This window comes from Vicia villosa, linkage group LG1 (assembly GCF_029867415.1).
Source record: "Vicia villosa cultivar HV-30 ecotype Madison, WI linkage group LG1, Vvil1.0, whole genome shotgun sequence".
Lineage (NCBI taxonomy): Eukaryota > Viridiplantae > Streptophyta > Magnoliopsida > Fabales > Fabaceae > Vicia > Vicia villosa.
This window is the reverse complement of record NC_081180.1, coordinates 250,203,218-250,217,588: the sequence shown is the minus strand read 5'-3', so window position 1 is coordinate 250,217,588 and position 14,371 is coordinate 250,203,218. Positions and strand designations below refer to the sequence as shown.

Sequence of the window (14,371 nt, the reverse complement as noted above, 5' to 3'; positions counted from 1 at the left end):
CTAGTAATATATCCATAGTAGTTATACAATACATCAAACATATAATAGCAACCAACCTTTTAGGCATTGAAGCATAAACGTTGATTCAACATTGTAATCAACCTTTTCTAAAATATATTTATAGTGCCAACACTTATACTTTAATTCATGTTTTAGCAAATATTACAACAATAAACATTGGTTTTCAGTCATGAGACTGGTTGATTTAATCGGAGCAAACTTACGGTCCAATTGAAATACCTTTAAAACCACACTGCAGTTAAAGACAAATGAACAAACTAGATAAATAACAGAAACATATAGAGCAAACTAATCTAGTTCTACAGAATCTTCATTTTCTACCTTCCAATACTCTTGCAAGTAAGGTAGCCACTAATACATACTTGTAGCAATCTCTAAGTTTAAGTAATAAACAATTTAAAAAATAAACAAAAAAACAGTTACTAAGTAAATCATTTAAAAATCAGTTTTCATTAACTCACGACATGAGACAAAGTTGTGATATTCATAATCATAATAGCTAATAACACAGTTCAAACAACCAAATCTAACAAGAAACAACAAACAAGATAACGAAACTACTACTTACTTAGTATATATCTTAAACATGAACAAAGAGTTGGCATGTTGCAGAGGCCTTCGAGCACAAGGACAATTTTCTTTCTAATTCGGATTGTTCGGACTGTTCACTGTGGTGCCAAATTATGATTTTCATGGTTTGTAAAACTCTTGCATTCTCCAAAATATACATTGGTAATATAAATTCCCTTTGTAGGCGTCCAAGATTATGAATAGTGCAAATTTTAAGATGCGATAAAAGGCATTGTGGAACAACTGCCGGATCATCATCTTCATTCTCCCTTTCCACGTACATAGCCTATTAATAACACACAAAATAAAACAAAACATAAAGGAGATGTGCTAAAAAAAACGATAGTCCAAATATGAATCTTAAACTTAACAAACCTCGTAAAGTTCAATATTTTGAAGCTTAGGACAGTGGTGGAGCAATTGTACTACTAAATCCCAACTATCAGTAAGCGTCAAATGAGTCAGATTATGGAAGATGGGCATATCATCAAATGGCTGATTCACCTATATTATATAGAAATACACTATGATTTAATTAAAAAAAAAAGAAGAGAAAAAGCAGATAAATTTTCATTGTTATCTTCATATTCATTGTTATCTTCATCATCATATTCATCCACATCGAGACGAAGACAGAGATTTTCGAGTTCATTTTGAAGAACAATCTTGTTAACCCATTTGACTACATTGCGAAAACTGACCTTATAGGCAAAATGAGGATGACCGTACAGGATTTCGAGAAGGAAAGTGTTGATGTTGCGAGAGTCGGTGGTGGCCAAAACGGACTCGACAAGTTTGTTACATCTGCGATTAGTTCTATTGCAATGAACTTGAATATCGGTGAAGTCGATAGTGTCGCAAGATTGCCATAGATCAGTCCATCTCTTGGACAATAAGCTTGTGCGAACTGCCTTTTTGGTGGTTAGAAAAGAGAGAATGTGGCTGAGGATATCATCGGGTAAACGGCTGATTCTATCTTCTTCGGAAATTCTACATCGCTGCATTTTTCTTCTTCTTTCACATAGCCATCAACAGTTAGGGTTTGTTGGTTTTTTTGAGATTGGAGTGGGAATAGTTTGCGAACAGCATTTAGGGTCTGTTTGGTTCAAATGAGGGGGAGGGGAGGGATTTTAATGGAGGGAGGGGAAGGGGAGGGGAGGGATTTTTTTTAATTATATATATGTTTGGTTCAAACGAGGGAAGGGGAGGGAAGGGGAGGGATTTTGGTTAAAAATATGTTTGGTTCACGAGGGGAGGGGAGGGATTTTACTAATAACTAGTAAGAGACCCGTGCTCCCGCACGGGTAATTGAATTATGATATTGTGTAAATAATTAAAAATAAATATAATAATTTATAATTTTTAAATAATAATCATGAAATAAAAAAATAACAATAAAATATTTGTTAATGTGATAACACATGAATGAGTCTTAATCTCATAATACTTGGATAGTATTAAATATAGATATAAAATTTTCAATATAAATGCAAAATTTAAAATGATTTTTTTTTTAAAATGAACAATAATCATATAGATTTAACTATATTAAATAATCATACACAAAGAAGAAAAAATATAATTATGAGATGGAAAAAAATTAATATTAAAAAATAAAGATTTTGTCTCTTAAATTAAAATAATGATTGATTAAACTAAAATAAATTTTGTCTTGTTAGTGACCTGTAAAATAAATACATTTTTAAAATATGTAGCAAATCACCGACATAGGATTGGTTATTGATGATATATAATTATCATAAAATTACTAATAACTGAAAATATTTAGAAATAAATATGTAGCAAGTCACCAACATGATAAATCTAATATGTTTAATAACTATAAATATTTATAAATATGACTAATAACTATAAATATTTACAAATATCACTAATAAATATAAATATGTTATGTACTAATTAAAATTTTAAAAAAAGTATTGCGGTGATAGTGACCCGTAAAAATAGTGAGTTAAAATAACCTAAAATTTAATATTAGCAAAAATTAATTATAATATTATAAATTGAAGGAATAAATTTCTATGGAAGTCTACTCTTATCACTATTTTAAAAAATTAAATATTATCAATTTAATAAACATAAATATGGTTATTGATTTAATTTTAAAAAATTAAATTAAAAAATTTAAATTGTTCCATGGGAGAATACCAAAAACGTGAGGAAATTCAATTTTGTTGATACTAATATTTTACTCTCTTTTCAATTTTCTTGGAGAATCAACATCATCATCAATTCAATCAGAGACTGATAATCAAGTTTATATTGTTTACATGGGAGCTGCATGTTCAACTGATGCAACCCTTCCAAAGACCATGCCCATGTTTTAAACACAGTATTAAGAAGGTCATTAAGATAGTAAAATGATATAGTAATTTTCTAACAAATTTTTAACACACGTCACAACACTCTCTTTTATATTGGTTGAATTTCTTGCAGGTAGGAGAGAGTGTATTGCTAACTTTTCTATTATTGATGTAAATCATTTAGGAATGAGAATGTTTTAATGCACAACTACAAACATGGATTCTCAATAGTACTGCCTGTAATGTTTAGTAATTATACAAACCTCCAAGTTTCAAATGGTACTGCCGGTAACAAATCAATTTTCCATTCACCATCAACTCTAAACTTGATCTGAACTTTTTTTTATCAGAAGCATATGATATAATTATAACCAAAACATGTAATTTTCCAAAACATACCCAATTAAGCTAACCAACATAAGATCAAATACAAATGTATGAAATCAAATTAATGAAAATTTCAAAAAGCAACAGAATAAAAACCTAAGCATTAAGAACAACATCACCACCAGCCTCCTTAATTTTCTTCTCCGCAATCTTCGAAATCAACTTTGCCTTAACAACAATCGGCTGATTACTCGGAAAAACACCCTTACCAAGAACCTTAAAGAAACCATGCTGCATCACATCAATAACAGGCACAGTTCCCTTCGATTTTGCAGCCTTGACCCATAAGTTTGCGAGCTTTACAAAGCAGTGCTTCCCGTTCCATGTCACCAAAGTTAACCCTGATACATAAAAAATAATAATAAGTGATGATAGTCAATTGAGATTCAAACCGCTTTAAATGAAAAGATAGAAAGCATCACATCATTTCCCATTTCATTTTAAAATAGTATAGCATCTAAGCTATCCAAACAAATACTAAGTCAAATGCAAGTTGGTGTTAAATATTTAGCTATTAATACAGAAAAAATCTTTTCCACATTAATCTAGCACAGATCTGCACATGCACCTTATTTTTTTACACCTTATATATTAGGAGTGTTTTTATAGTTTAGTCCTGCGAATGAATCTCTAGTAGCATGATCATCTGAGAACTTGTAAGAGTATTCTACTGCTAACAGATCAATTTAGCTATCATAAAAAAAATTGGAGAGGTTGAACTTTCCACTGCCTGTGAAAGTGAAAATATAGACATGTTGGCTCTTAGTATATAAATGAATGGGGTTAAAAATCACAGTGCTAAAGCGAGGCGTAATACACACATTCATTATGAAGAATCATTATGATAAGAAAATATAGAAGCAATACCGTATAAACAGTCAGCTTGAAAATTTCTTGTTAACAAATCAACAATAGGCTTGAAAATGAACTTGTGTTTTGGGATTTCAGGAATGTTTAGCTTTGTGACAGCGGTTCCATTAGTAAAAAGTAGCTTTAAGGTATTCTCTCAAACCTTCAATGGAAGATCGTTGGCTAAAGGTTCACCTTAATAGTCTTATAGGTTTGATGTTCTTGTAGCCTCATTTTCCAAATCTCTATGTTAAGGTTTTTAGTAATGATGACATGAATTTCGTTGCCCTAGACACAAAAGTATTATTTAGTAAAGCTATTGAATGTTCCACCATTATATTTGAGCTATGAACAAAACCAAAATGTGTACCTTGATGTCCTGTATAATAGTTTCAAAAGGCTCCTGTCCATTTTGTTCTTTCATGGTCCAGAGGTCGACAATACGAACGACAATCTTCTAGATATTTTTACCCTTGTTTAAATCAGATATCATAATGGGAGGTATAGACATGACACTGTGAATTGAAAAGTAGAAAACAGAAAAAAAATCATATTATCAAAAAGTTCGAAAACGGAAAAACCAGAACCTAGGAGATACATTTCCTAATCAGCATTCACCAATGAAAAATACAAATTGATTAGCATTCATATACATTGTTATAAAAATAACATATATAATCACATTAACACTTGTCTACTTACCACTATACGGATAGTGATAGACACTGCATAGATCTGAAATACAACAAAAATGGTGTCAAATGATAACAATGTTAATTCAACATGGTGAGTGGTAAAAAGAATATGTAATGATAACAAACCGTGTAGTTCTTCATTCTTTGGAAAATAATGGTAAAGTGAGAGTGAAGAACAAATGTTGTTGTCATCTATCCAAATGTTGCTGTCACCATAATCATCATTGGGTTTATGATGCAGCAAAAATAATGGTAAAGTGAGAGTGAAGAACAAATGTTGTTGTCATCTATCCAAATGTTGCTGTCACCATAATCATCATTGGTGCCTGAACATGATTAGGGTTTTGAGGACTGAAATCACCGCCAAAAATGAAAGGAGAAGACGGAGAGAAGAGAATAAGGAGAGAAAAGAGAGAAATCGTATTAGGGTTTGTGGGAAGAGAGAGAAGAGAAATCGAGAGAGAAGAGAAGAGAAGACGAGGAGAGAGAGAGAAAGAAAAAAAGTGAGGAGGAAGAGAGAGTAAAGGGGGAAATCGTATTATGGATGGTAGAAGTTTGGTGCCAAGTGTCAAAAAATGATTAGAAAGTAGAAAAGTGGTAGTGTTATTTTGTTAATTACTGTTTTGTCCATTTGGTAGTGTGAATGAATTTAAAGGAAAGGGCATTTTGGGTTGTTTGGCCAATCTAATATTAATGGGTAGATAGTAGATTTACTTTTCTATCCTTATAATTTTATATAAATGATATGATATTCAAAGGTGGAAATTTCATAAATATTTTTTTTGAAAATAATATTTGTAATATTAAGTGATTAAAAATTCATAACTTACCACGTAACGTTAAAAACTCAGTACACTTGATTCATATTATAACTTTTTACATAAATTAAACTATGTTTGATAACAATTTTTAATTACATAAAATAACTTATTACTGAAATATTGCAGTGATTATAATTTTTATTAAATAAAAATTTAATTTGAAGTTGAAGAATAATTATAATAAATTGATAAAAACAATAGAGAAAAATCACAAAAAAGAAAAGCAGAAACACAAAAGAAAACAATAGTTTTAAAATAATAAAATATAATTGAGAATATTTTAGTAAATATATCAATTTATTAAATATTAAAAGTGATATTCCCTCCCCTCCCCTCCGATTCCCCCCAATTCGGGGGAACGCAAAAAGTGTGATTTGGAGGGATTTTGCTCCCCTCCCCTCCCCTCCTCTCCCCTCCTAAAAATTGAACCAAACACATTTTGTTATAAATATCCCCTCCCCTCCCCTCCCCTCCATCTACCTCCAACCAAACACACCCTTAGGCGCTTATCTGCTTAATAATCCCGCCCAATTGGTACTGACTTTTTACTTTTTACCCTCTTCCGTTTATTATTCTTTTATGTCTTACTAGGACTTTTACCTGTGCCATGCACATGACTTATTAGGAAGATATATTATATGTTTATAAATGTAAAAATAAAAATATTATATTTCATATGTTGTGAATATAAAAATTACAATTAATTAGTGAAATTGGAATTCTTGGAATTGGTGATTTGAAAAGAGTTGTATAAAAAAAATAAAAAGATTTGAATAATTAAATGCAAAACTATAGATTTAATAAGAAGTTAGGAGGGAAACTTATTAAGGATTAAGAGGGAACCTTGTATTTTGTTTTAATATATTAAGGATTTCCGTCTATCCTTAATATATTAAAACAAAATACAAGTTTCCCTCCTAGTCCTTCATAAATTTCCCTCCTAACTTTTTTCTAATCAGTCATGTGCATCGCACAGGTAAAAGTACTAGTTTCATATAAATGAGGGAGAAAAAATTGTAAACAAGTAAGAAATGAGTAAGGATTCACTCCATTTCTTAAAAAAAAATGGAGGGTCTATTATTATATTTTTGTATGTATATTATACGTATTTTTAAGATATGTGACATATATTTATTATTTATTTATCTTTATGCACACAAATTTATAGTAATGGACCATCCATTTCTTTTTAGGAAATGGAGTGAATCTTTATTCTACACTAACACTAATACTGTAAAATATTAAAATATTTTACATTGTCAACTAATAAAAAACATGTATTATGCTAAATTACACTTTTATTTTTAAAATATTGATATAATTTAGCATCTAACTGTCTTCTTTTTTCGATTGTGTTTTAAGAAAACCTTTAGTGCTGAGACAACTTTTTTAAGTGTTTGGATTCCAAAATATCCTAAGTCCTTGATGTTTGTCGAACGCTTCAACTTCGACATTATGTTGAAAGATCAGTTGGATATGTTTTTGTGATTCTCCCAAACCATGCTCACCAAGCTTAGTCGAAACACTATAGTCAACGTGGTAATTCCTGTCGAAGCTTGTCAATAAATACTCATTCACACTTAGTATTTTCTCAACGTAGCCTTTCTTGGTTGACTTTTCCTTAGCTAGAATTTCCAGGCTAGCAACTGCATAGAGGAAGAACAGGATTATCATGAACTTGGTAAGCAATATGCTAGGAGGCAAGCATTTACCAAATGGTTTGTGGGGTGAAGCTGTGCCAACTGCAACATATATGTCCGACAAAGAAGCAAGAAAGAATTACACAAGAAGAAAGTTGGTCTAGTGTCAAGCATAGCTTAATACATTTCAATGTGTTTGGATATATAGCACATCGACATGTGCCTGATCAACTGAAAAGGAAACTTGATGACAAGTCAAGCCTAATGATCCTGATAGAATAACATTCGTGTTAGTTCCATGGTTTTGTGATTGACATAATTTTGTTAAAACATGGTTCTTAAGTGATGTTGAGCAAGATGTTGAAACATCTTAACCAACTGTCATGACAGGTTCTGCTGTCATGAGTTTTTACATATGTTTTGCCAGATGTTGTGACATGTTATACCAGAACATCATGATACTATAGACTGATTTTAATCCTTGAAGATTTGATTGAAAAATATGAGATTCTAGAAGATTGAGAAACTCATACAGTCGCAACCAATCAAGGAGTTTTTAGGATAAATGCAAATTTGGTTGTGTTTCAGAAAAAAGGATCATTGAGACTTTTTTAGGAAACTTAGATTTGAATTGATTTGGTCCTATTTTCTATGAAGATCTTGCACCTGATTGATTTGGTGTTTCCACACAGCTTCTTTTAAAGTGATTTAACATGGTTCAAACATGATAAAAAAATGATATTTAAAAGTGATTTAATATGGTTCAAATATGATTAAAAAAATATATTTGAAAATAATTTTAAACACAAATGGCCAATGCATGCAAGTGATTTTTTGGAGAATAATTTGAGCACTAAAATTATCAATATAATTGCATGCTTGTACCTCTATCAATCAAGATCCATACTTAGTCTTCAACTTTAATTTTGAATAATTTGGTGCTAGCTTTTGCTCATGATAAGACTTGGACACTTGAATTGATACATTGTTCTTGAAGCTTTTTCCATACTTTTTGACATGATTATTTGGCTTTCACTTTGTCTTCATCAAAACACATTGGATGGAGAGTCTTGACTTCGCATTCTCCCTCTTTTGGACAATGACAAACAATTGAAAGTTGGAACGCTTGAATCTCTTATGTGAATGTTCCCCCTATCTTTGATAACTCCCCCTTGATCAAATCTATCCCTTGATTCATATAGATTTTTGCATCTTTCTTTTAGGCTGCAATAGTTAGAGACAAGCATACACATACACATATATTTCTTCTCCCCCTTTGTCATTAGCAAAAAGGATGGGAAAAGACTTTAAAATTATAGAGAAATTTATAAAAAATAAAAGAAATTTATACCTATGAGTTTTACCTCATGAGTGACTTCATCAAAACATTCATCTTTGGTGAATATGATTTTGAAACCTTTGTCACAAAGTTGACTTTTGCTTTAGAAGATTTTGCTTTAGTCTTTCAACATAAAGTACATCTTCAATTGGATGTGAAAGTTAGTACTTAAACTTTGCCAATGCCAAGAATTCTTCCTTTAAGGTATTCCCCATATGAAATAACCCTTGGAATTTTTGAACTAGATTTAAAATTTAGTTTACGTCTCTCATCAAATGCTTAGAACCACCATTTATCAAACCATCATAGATTTAAAGTGGTCCTTAAGCAAACCTACAAAAAAAATTAAGTTTGATTTGGTACCCAATGTGCTTTGGGTCTGTAATACGGTGAACTGACTTTTTATTAATCGGAATGTCGCGGTAAGCAAGAGTCGCCACCGACTTTTATTTTATCCAAACAAATTCAGAAAGGCAAAAAGAAACAGAAAAAAACCTTTTAAAGAAAATCTGAGTTCGGGGGGTAATTTATGCAAAGGGAAGGTGTAAGGCACCCTTTGCATCCATGGTTTTCCATGGGCTCTTAATTGCTTTGTTTGCTCGTTTGTTTTTAGAAAAAGGTAGATGAAAGAAAAAAGTGGACTTTAGCTCGTAAATGAGCGTTGCCCTTTTGAAAAATTACGAGAAAGAATATAATAAAAAGGTTTGAGCATTGCAAGGCAATTAGGGGCAATTACCTTAAACTCAGATGATAGGTCTCTTTTTGCCTTTCAGAATGAAAGGGTCTATCCTTGCCATAAGAGGGCAGGAAGCCTTTCGTTTGGAGGTTGAAGGGTCATCGAAGCATCCTTTGCCATAAGACTGTCCCATGCCATAGAGTGGCAGGTAGCCTAAGGCAAGGATCAGAATAAGCCATTTTCGTAGGCAGCCAGAAGATACCTCAGCCTTTTTCCGTAGGCAACATCCGAGGGTCGAGGTCATTTGTGTATCGAAGGCAGCATCATTAGGGTCGTGACCTTTTTATCGAGGCAACATGGCTGAGGTATCCTCGAATTCGAGGGACGTGGCTTATTCTGCAAAAACACAAAGGCAACAGGCAACAAGGCAACAGGCAACAGAGAGGGTTACCCAAAAAAGCGTGCGTGTGTGCATCAATCACGTGATTCAATTCGGATATTTATCTTTTAATTAATTATTCTAATTCAGTTTAAGGCTTGCACTCCCTATTTTACTAACCACGCAGTATATAAAGCAATAAAGGGAAGGGGAAAATGAAACCAGCGGAGGAGAGGGGAATTGTAACCAGCGGATCCCTTAATAGGGTTTGACATAAGTAATAATAAAATAAAAAGAAGAAAAGATTTAGGGTTGCCGATGACGTAGCTTTGGCATTTGACAAACCCTGAAAGAAAGAAAAAATGGCAAACAAAAGAGGGTGAGTGCATTATCGGTTCGGGGACAATTAGGGTTAACTTTAATAAAATAAAAGATAAATAAATTAATAATGAATAATAAATAATACTTAGCTTTGATTTGGATTTGATCTGATATGGTTAATAGGGCGCCTTTAAGGTTAACCCTGAAAAGAGACAAGGCAGAAGAAGATGAAGGCGGAACAAACCCTAATTCTAAAAATAAATCAAGTAGAATCTAAGTTAAATTAAACAGAGTACTTAACTTTGGCTTTTGAATCAGGCGCGTATTCGGAGGGTATCTGGAAAGACAATCCTGAAAAGGCACAGAAAAAAAATAAATATATTCAGTGCAGGGCTGATCTTCGTAAACCCTAATTTAAAATTCAAATTGAATATAATTTTAAATTGATTTAACTAATTATTGTTCTTACGACCTAATTAATTAAATCGAGTTAAGAAAACTAAATCGAGTGCAAGAATGATTTTTTAGGAATTTTTGGAATTAAAATAATGCATATATGAATTTTTGAAAGTATTTAAATAAATAAATAAATAATATATACATACAATAAATCAAAAGGGAAAAAAAAATTTAAATATTAAATATTATAAAAAATAAAATATTTTTTGTTATTATAAAGTTTTCATAAAGTTTTATGTAAATAAAAGAAAGAAAAAAAAAACAAATAAAACAAATATATATTAAAATAAAATAAAGTGGCTGTGTAATAAAAAAAATAAAAAAATTTAGAAAATACTTAACTTTCGTTCCAGTGTGGTGCTGCGCGTGAGGACTATGATGCGTCTGCGGCTATGGAGGCGTTAGATTGTGAACAAGTGAGATCTGATGGTTACAGGAGCGAGGGCGCATGACAGTGCATACGTCATAATGCACACGATCCACGAGTTTCAAAATAAGGAACGCGTGCGAATTTGGGCCAATAGAGAGACGACGCGTCATCGTCTTCTTCACGCAAACATCTGCAACGAATCTTTTACAGCTTTCTTTTCATGAAGCGCTGTAAAAACACGAACTCATACCACCTGGAAAATAGCGAATACGGTCTAGAGTACCAATAAACTTTTCGCGAGGCCATGGTTGAGATCGTCTCAACCTCACGAATCTAACCATGGCATCTATTTGTCCTGATTTTACCTGTGTCTAAAACCCCCAAATTGAAGGTCCGAACCCTAACATGGTGATATGCTCATAACACCATAATAACACACCAAACTTTCCAGAAATAACAAACAGATCATTCTAAACATAAATATGCAATTACATTTGAGAATGGATGCGTGAAATCATGTAATCGAATCAATTTAAGAATCGACCAAGAACGACTTACAGTGGAGTGTTCTTGAAGTATAGAGGCAGGGGAACGATTCAAACACCTTCAGTGATCTTTGAGGAACGTTTTGGAATAGCTAGAACACCTTGAATTGGCCTGGAATTCAGAATTGTGGTTTGAGATTTTCTTGAGCTTTTGCACTCGGATTTGGTTCTTTGGTAGGCAGCCAATTCGTGTGTTAGGGGTCTGCAATTGTTTGCTACTTATATGTGATGGATTAGGGCAACAGAAATTGAATCAAATCTCCTTCAATCTTTGATTTGCATATTGAGAAAATTTGATTGAAATTTTCTTCTTTTTCTTTCCAATTTTGGCTCAATTTCAATCTTCAATGAATCAATCTCTTTTGAACGAAATTTTATTGAATATATGATTTAATTGGTGATTGGAATTGGTTAAAAATAGAATCAAATCAAATTTTTGCAATTATATGATTTAATTTTATTTTTAATTTCCTTTAATATGAATAAAAATTCATAATAAATCACATAATTCAAGTAAATTCGTGGAAATTTATTTATGGGCTCTCAATGTCATAAGGAACAAGTTTGGATTTTAAAAAAAGTAGGCCCATTAGCAAAAATATTTGAGTTTCTTCACATTTTTTCCTTCTAAAATAGCCTAACTTTGACAAGGTCTATCTCCTTCAAGTTTTGGGGTATGGAGGTGTTCTAAGACTTTTTAGAAGCCTTAGAGAGTCTTCTAACCAATGTCTTTGGTCCCATATCAAAATTCTTTTCCATTCTCATTTTATGACCTTTTGAAAAACATATCTTTTTGTTGACCTTTGAAAAGGACCTGTAATGTATGAGGCCATAATTCTTAAACCATTGACCTGTGAGCTTTGATTCTTGGACCATTGGATAGAGGAATGAATTCTCTTCAAGATGAGCTTTGGTGGGAATTTTTCTGATGAAGTATGAATATTTGGTGAATTTTCAAAGTTTGGTTGACTTTTTCAGTTCATGCCCAAAATAGTAACTCTTGACTTTTGACTTTTCTGATCTTTCCCTGCATCATCATGATCAATCCTTGATCAAATGATGACTTTAGGGTTATGAGGATGTTGTTGACCAGGTATCTGGAACTTTTGACTGTATTTTGGCTTGAAATGACTATTTTGCCCTTGAGAGTCGACTGTTGACCTAGTCATGATTTGAGGGACTAAGTTTGCTCTGTTTGTCTTGAAACTTTATATGGAGATGCTTTGGGATGTTAGTGACCTTATGGAACCACCTTGAGCCTTTGATTCAATGATTTTCCTCTGAATTGTTCAAACCCTAGTTTAGAACTTCTGTGTGGGAGACTGTGTTTTGGAGCTTTGTCTTATGATTTGGTTTTGTGTATGAAAAATAGCACGGGAAAATTTTGGGGTATGACAGGGTCCATCATAATTAGTTCCTTTCTTAACCCACACATAATGTCCACTTGATACACTAAAGTTTCTAACATAGCAAGCATTGGATGTATGGCCACTTATACCATAATAAAAACATGTAGGAACAAAATTACTTCTATATCTAGGAACATAAGGTTTATTTTTAGGAAATCTTTTCTTAGGATGGTGATGAACTGTTGGATCACGGTTCTAAAAAGTTTGCCACCGAAGAAATTACTGGGTCGAGTCGTGGACTAGGTCGCGCTCTTTAAGGCGTTTCACGGTACTGCCCAAAATTATGCAAAGCATTTGAACTACCGCCTCGCCTCCATGATAAAACAACACAGTTCCATAATCAAAAGCTATTTCTGGATTTTAATTATTTTTGTTCATCTTCTTCCCCAAATTTTTTCTTAAAAAAACCCAGAAATTTAAGGACAACAAAAAAAACCTAGAATTTCATAATCAAAAATTCAAACACTAATCTCATCTCCTATGCTTCCATCTTGTTTCTATATTCATTAGTCCTTTTTAAAAACAATTATGTATGTTTCATTTCTCTTGTATCTTCTAGTATTCTTTTTGAAGTAATTTGGTAGAATCCACAAACCTTTGCGCAAGATACAACCATCACCATTTTCGCACCAGACTTTGCTATGTCATTTGCCTCGGATCTTGAGCCCACCTACCAACAAGGTAGTTTTCCAATATCACAACTCAAAATTGTTAACAGAAAAAATGCTTAGGTTTAACAAAAAAATTGAAAAAAATGAGACACAAACAAATAGTAAACATTTTGCTTCAGCATTCTAAACATTTCCAGAAAATTATGACTGTAAATAGGACAAAAAATGATGGATGACATTAAGTGTATTTTTCAATCACTTATTGAACCAATCCAGTGATTTTGTGAGTAAAGAAAGAACCAATCTACTCAGAAATAAGAATATAGCGACACAATGTTCTTCACAGTAGCGGCGCAGTTGTCCAAATCTACGGTGTTGAGCCACTGTTTGAACATGGTGATACTTAGTCGGGTCTGAATCGAAAGGTGGGTGTTGTTCCATTCTTGACCTTCATGCAACCTGGCTGTCATGAAGACAAACACAAAAGTGAAAGAAATTAGGGGTGATATGATGAACCTGTATGTAACCATATGCCTTAAATCAATATCAATTCCTTAATTAAGAAATTCTTGGTTTTTGTTGTTATTCTTAATTTATGGTTTTTTTAAGAAAAAATTTGGGGAAGAAGATGAACAAAAATAATTAAAATCTAGAAATAGCTTTTAGCGTCTGTTTTTCTGACGCTAAATCCGTCACAATACTTGGTCAGATCCGCATGTCACTGCTGCGTAAACTTTTAACAGACTTTGACTAACGAAGCTGACAGAAAGGACAAACGTGGTCCTTTTTGAACAATTAAAGGGTCATTTCGACAATTTTTAGAGATAAGGGACCATAATGGACCTTGGGGTATAGTTAAGGGACCAAAAAGGGTATTTTGCCAATTTTTAATCTAAGCGATGTGGGACTAAGGAATTTTTCCAACTAACATACTATGTGAGACTTGACTTAATGA

General features: G+C 32.4%; 1 protein-coding gene and 1 long non-coding RNA gene across 3 annotated transcripts; both read right to left on the bottom strand.

Annotated features, from left to right (window-relative positions):
- Positions 1-19: 19 nt before the first annotated feature.
- Positions 20-1,666, bottom strand: LOC131625573 (putative FBD-associated F-box protein At3g50710). Of its 2 annotated transcripts, XM_058896430.1 has the most exons (4): positions 1,293-1,666; positions 967-1,095; positions 590-877; positions 20-253 (listed from the first exon to the last, which is right to left on the bottom strand). In XM_058896430.1, exons 1-3 carry the CDS (start codon positions 1,593-1,595, stop codon positions 602-604), a joined length of 708 nt encoding a protein of 235 aa, XP_058752413.1. In that variant the 5' UTR covers positions 1,596-1,666; the 3' UTR covers positions 20-253; positions 590-601. The 2 variants fall into 2 exon arrangements, with proteins under 2 accessions (XP_058752413.1, XP_058752407.1); XM_058896424.1 differs by having other exon boundaries at positions 20-877.
- A 1,083-nt stretch (positions 1,667-2,749) lies between these two features.
- Positions 2,750-5,344, bottom strand: LOC131625565 (uncharacterized). Its single transcript, XR_009290887.1, has 5 exons — positions 4,973-5,344; positions 4,854-4,886; positions 4,522-4,666; positions 4,170-4,439; positions 2,750-3,643 (listed from the first exon to the last, which is right to left on the bottom strand). It is a non-coding gene; the product is annotated as an uncharacterized LOC131625565 (long non-coding RNA).
- Between the last annotated feature and the right edge of the window lie 9,027 nt (positions 5,345-14,371).

Bases quoted from the DNA above. Each gene is read 5' to 3' on its own strand.
- LOC131625573 (XM_058896424.1), bottom strand. From the start codon at position 1,595: ATGCAGCGATGTAGAATTTCCGAAGAAGATAGAATCAGCCGTTTACCC. The intron at 1,096-1,292 runs GTCAGTTTTCGC...TATATAATATAG, and splicing joins ATCCTCATTTTGCCTATAAG to GTGAATCAGCCATTTGATGA. The intron at 878-966 runs GTTTGTTAAGTT...TGTTATTAATAG, and splicing joins AAAATATTGAACTTTACGAG to GCTATGTACGTGGAAAGGGA.